This window comes from Pinus tabuliformis, chromosome 5_1 (genome assembly GCF_031772625.1).
Source record: "Pinus tabuliformis cultivar Carrire ecotype Pingquan chromosome 5_1, CPIR1, whole genome shotgun sequence".
Classification (NCBI taxonomy): Eukaryota; Viridiplantae; Streptophyta; class Pinopsida; order Pinales; family Pinaceae; genus Pinus; species Pinus tabuliformis.
In genome coordinates this window covers 792371724-792376922 of record NC_142305.1, presented here as the reverse complement: position 1 = coordinate 792376922, position 5199 = coordinate 792371724, and the positions used below count along the sequence as shown (strand labels likewise).

At 37.3% G+C, this 5199-nt stretch overlaps 1 protein-coding gene across 1 annotated transcript; it reads left to right on the top strand.

Annotated features, from left to right (window-relative positions):
- The first annotated feature begins 3544 nt into the window (after nt 1-3544).
- Nucleotides 3545-4906, top strand: LOC149167316 (metacaspase-9-like). Its single transcript, XM_089431499.1, has 2 exons — nt 3545-3956; nt 4072-4906. The coding sequence occupies exons 1-2, from the start codon at nt 3608-3610 to the stop codon at nt 4725-4727; spliced, it is 1005 nt and encodes a 334-aa protein (XP_089287625.1). The 5' UTR covers nt 3545-3607; the 3' UTR covers nt 4728-4906.
- Nucleotides 4907-5199: the final 293 nt, after the last annotated feature.

Here is a 5199-nt window from a genome sequence, read left to right as displayed (position 1 = left end):
CTTTATTTATCTTTGGAGCCCTGTAACATAATGTACACAACTCAATGCAACATAATGTCTTACCTAAATTCCATTAGGTAGATCAAATTAAGTATCCTATCGAACTTTACAATACCTTATAGAATATGTGCCACATGTCAAGTTTAGGTAGCTCAGAGTGGATAGAGACAAAGAGAGCACAATTGAGAGGGTTTACATTTTGTAATAGCCCATGGACCACATGTCTCAGGTAACTACATAGATAATGTCTTCTCCTTTGCACTTGCATTATTTCAATTCGAGATAAAAGAGGACATAGTAGATTCACCTTTCGAATGAATTTTCTTTTGAAAGGGTTTTCAAGAAAATAATTGGCATTCATTGTGGTTTGTGAGTGATTGTGAATACTTTTCTTTATTTTTCACATTTAATTTATTGCATACATAAACAACAAAATTGGTAATAAGGGATCTAGAATCTAAAGGAATTAACCCTTCATAGTATAGATTTATATTTAAGTAACATATATGTTTTGATGGACTATCTAGTGGAATATCCATGATAGTTTATAGATCAACTATGGTTAAGGACCTAATGTACATGAACAAGATAAACAACATGGATGATAAGAGAATCCCCAAAAAAAATTTGAACTCTATCCATTACTATCAACACCTGAAGCAAAGATGGCATCAAGATGATGTGTTGGTTAAATCATTAGGGAATATAGCAGGATGTCATCCTACCCATACGGACAATATTAAAAATATAATTGTATCTAAATTTAAAGAGGATTTGTGGTGCAAAGAAGAGTTAGACATTAAAAGGAAGCCAAGATATTACGAGGGAGTAACTCGGATTCTAAAAGATCAAAAATATCTTTTAGTTCTAACTAGTATAAAAAAGAAATCAACATTACTAAAACAAGAACCAACTCCCATGAACTACATAACTATAATGGTCATTGGGAAAATTCCTAAAACCGTGGGATGTAAAAATTTGTCACCTTTGTGATGGTTGAAGATGAAAATCAATTTCTCAAATTAAAACTCATTTACCTTTCTAACCTCCCAAATCTAAAAAACTATGATAATCTTGGAATGCTTCTCTTACAACTTTTAAAGGATAAAAACAAGATTTCAATGAATTTAAATAAACTTTCCCTTTTAAAAACAAAATTTTTAAAAAATTTAAATAATCTTGGTTTTTAAAAATGAGATAAACTAATTTTGATCTCAATGAACATGAATTATCATTATTATAATCACATTAACATAAACATTATTATTTGGTATTAATATAGATACCATTATTTCCATGATTAAAATCTATTCTTTATATTCAATGTATTTCTTCTTTATAAAAAAAATGATAATAATAAATGAGATTTAAATAATAAGTTTGATGTCTATGTTGAATTTTGTCAATTTTTTTATAAATTATATATAAATTTTTTTATATAAAATTATATCATATCCATATATCAATAATTATTATTTATAAAAAAAATAAAAATTTAAATTATTATAACATTTTAATTAACTTATAATCTATTTACCCACCCCATAAGAGTCGCTGAGCGCTAAACTTAGCAGTAACTCCTTACGAACCCAAAAAATGAGATCATGGAAGTGGGCTATTTCACTTTAATTTATTAAATCACTTGCCACCACTAACCTCGTTATTTTTTTTTTTTGACTTTCCTGAACTGAACTCAATAAAGAAATTGGGTGTCGTATTTAATGTTAGATCTAACCATCTAGAATTTCATCCCAATGGATGCGTTCACACGGGCATTCGGATGGAGACATGTGCTGGCTCTGCAATGTCTGTGAAGAGTTGTTATATCCAGCTCGTCCTCTTCGCGGAAATTGCGTTCTGCATTGATGCGTGTGGGCCGGAGGCAATAAATTTAGGTCTGTTACACCAATACCGTACCAACCCATCTCACGAAACCAGTGATGTGCTAACCATGACAGTGATGTGCTAACCATGACATGAAATGGCTATGGTCATACATGAAAGGGCGTACTATAAGTCATTAAAATCCCTATAGCATGGGATTTATGGCTTGCCTGTTAAGAGCCCCATAGCGTTGACAATACATACCAAGGACATAACTAGTACAACATGGACAGCAGCTGTTGTACCCTCAGCGATGACACTGTAACAATGACATTTCAAACGATACCTGTAACTAACACGCTATTGGCACCGACTTATACCAACCACAAGTATATTTTTTGGGTTATTGGGCTTTTCCGTCTCTTAGTGTGCCGCCTATTATAACTGGTTGGAACGGGCAGTAATTTAATTCTTAGTTCTCTTGGATATTGTGGGCGGTGGGCCGGTTCTCCCACCATGAAGGTTGACCAAAAGGACGGAGCACTCTGCGATTCTGGTGAACCACGCTGCGCCAGCATGATCAAATCGAAGAGATCAGACCCAAGAGGCTTAGAATCTGGAGCTACGTTGGAGTGGGCCAGTTCTCTCACCAGAAGCTTCTGCGATTCTGGTTAACCGCCCTACGTCAGCATGATGAAATCCAAGTTGGGCCGGTTCTCTCTCATCAGGAAGTTTATTTATAAAGACGGCGCTCTGCGATTCTGGTTAACCGCTCTGACATTCGCTTGAGATAACAGACCCAGTGGTCAAGCACATAGAATCCCTTGAAATCAAGAATGACTAGATCTACGGGTAGTTCCAAGTCTTCTTATCGTGACCAGAGCAACTTCGTGAGTAAACCTGGTCCATAGAACGATGCCCACAAAGTTATAGTAGTTTTTTCCCACTAATATGGGGAACCGAAGTTCCATAGTTTATAATCTAATTATGCCATTTTCAAATATAATACGACAGCACGTTAAAGTAATGTAAAGATAATAATTCTAAATTAACGAGTCTCCCTTTGGCATGAATCATTCTCCTCTCTACTTTGGATGGGAAGAAATTCCAAAGGGAAAATAATTTTACGAAATGTTCAGTGAAATGAAACCGTTTGATTATAACTGTAACATCACAGAAGCCACATGTAAATGAAACCGTTTGATTATAACGTTTCCCCTGTGGTTCAAGACCTCTGTCCAATTTTCATCTTCTTCTTTTTTTAAACCAAGCTAAATGATTTCTTGTTGGGCAACGCAACTTATGAATGCAAGGAAACGAAAACTTGCACATCACACAATATGGAGTTCAAGAAGCGCATCTTCCTTTAATGGTTGCCTGCGCATCCAGGAAAGTGTTTTGATGAGTAATAGTGGGAGCCTTGATGGCAGCAATATGTCTATTCCAAGCGACGAAGGTCTCTGCGTGAAAGATGATTCCGACACACAAGACATTCTGGGCTTGCGTGTATCCAGAAGAGCACCGTAACAATTACTCAGTTTAATGCTTTTTTCAGTTTACAAGGACTCCGAGTCGTGAAAGTTAAGGGTTTCCTTGAACAACACTTCTTCAGGGATTGCTCGAGAAGCAACAACCATCCTAGCTAGACCATATTGCATCTAATTCGTAAACTATAAATACAGCCCCCATTTCGCCTTGTCATATTGCGAATTCTTCAGATTCTTTCATATCATTTATCTGCAGTCTTGACACAATTGTGATTGATCAGACTTAGATTGAAAGCATGGCCAAGAGCAACAATATGAAACACGCTGTGTTGGTGGGATGCAATTATCCCAACACAGAAAATGAACTTCACGGATGTGTGAACGACGTTATGAGGATGCAAAACATCCTCATTCATCGCTTCGGCTTTGCCAAAGAGAATATCAATTTGCTTATCGACACAGACAAATCGTATACAAAGCCCACCGGTGAAAACATTATGAGGGCTCTCGTCAAAATGATTGAGCAGGCCAAGCCAGGAGACGTGCTCTTCTTTCACTACAGCGGCCATGGCACTCTGGTTCCAATGCAAAATTCTACCGGCTCTGACGAGTGTATCGTTCCATGTGATTTCAACCTGCTTACAGGTCCTATTTCTATATACCCAATGTCTTTATCTTGATCAATTCAATCCTTTATTTAACATTCATGATCGTTCTGATAATTATGAAATATTCATTATATGTGATATATGGCATGCAGATGAGGACTTCCGGATAATGGTGAACATGTGCCCTCCGGGGACATCTTTCACTATGGTTTCAGACTCGTGTCACAGCGGAGGCTTAATTGATAAAGAGAAAGAGCAAATTGGACCTCATGCCACAGCCAACAGATCGTTAAAAGGCCCGAAAACATTATCAAAGAGAAAGTTTTTGCCCTTGGAGTCAGTACTGCGCTTCTTGAGAGAAAAGACTGGAGAAGCTGACATGGAGGCTCATAAAATTAAGAGTGCTCTCCTTCATCTTTTCGGGAAGAAAGCCAGCACAAAAGTTCAAACGCCCGTTACCGATAACTGCTCTTTCCTGGAAGAAATGGCAGTAGAACGTCATGAATTGCAGCAGGAGAAGCGAAATATACATCCTGATATGGGTATTCTATTGAGTGGATGCCAGACTAACGAAACATCTGAGGACGCCTGCCCTACAGAGGATGTGAATAAAGCATATGGAGCGTTCAGTAACGCTCTTCAATCAATTCTGGAACAACAGGGAAAGCCCATCAGCAACAGGGAATTGGTTTTGGGTGCCAGAAAATTGCTGGCGAAAGAAGAGTACTCACAGCATCCATGTCTCTACTGCAGTGACAAGAACGCCGAGGCTGCGTTCCTGTGCGAGGAATCCTCCGCAAAGGACTGACGGACTGTTTTGCAGCAATATGATCACTGACAATAATATCCATGAAAGAGTGCCATGCTGATCCCGCCTGGTGTTCTTGTAAATATGTACAATATCTGTTCATTTAATTATTCGCGACAAAGTTGCTGGACCATATTTTTCAATGGATTCGTAATATATGATGTCAATTTGCTTTGGTATTCGTGTGATTATAATTGAATCTTGGTTGTCATTTGGTTATACCATTACAAAGGAGGCTACATTAGTCGCATGCCACAGGTTACATCTGGAGAATTCCGCTGCAGTTTACAAACGTTTTCGCCACCCAAAACAAATTTGTTAAAAATATGATGTCCACACGCTTTTGTTTATATAACGATCCTTGCATCTATTTGTCCCTCCAGTAGAGGTAGTTATATATATCCTAAATACTACTATAACTTCGAGTTGTCTCTATTGACTAACAAATTGCTGAGAAAAAATAAAATGTTAT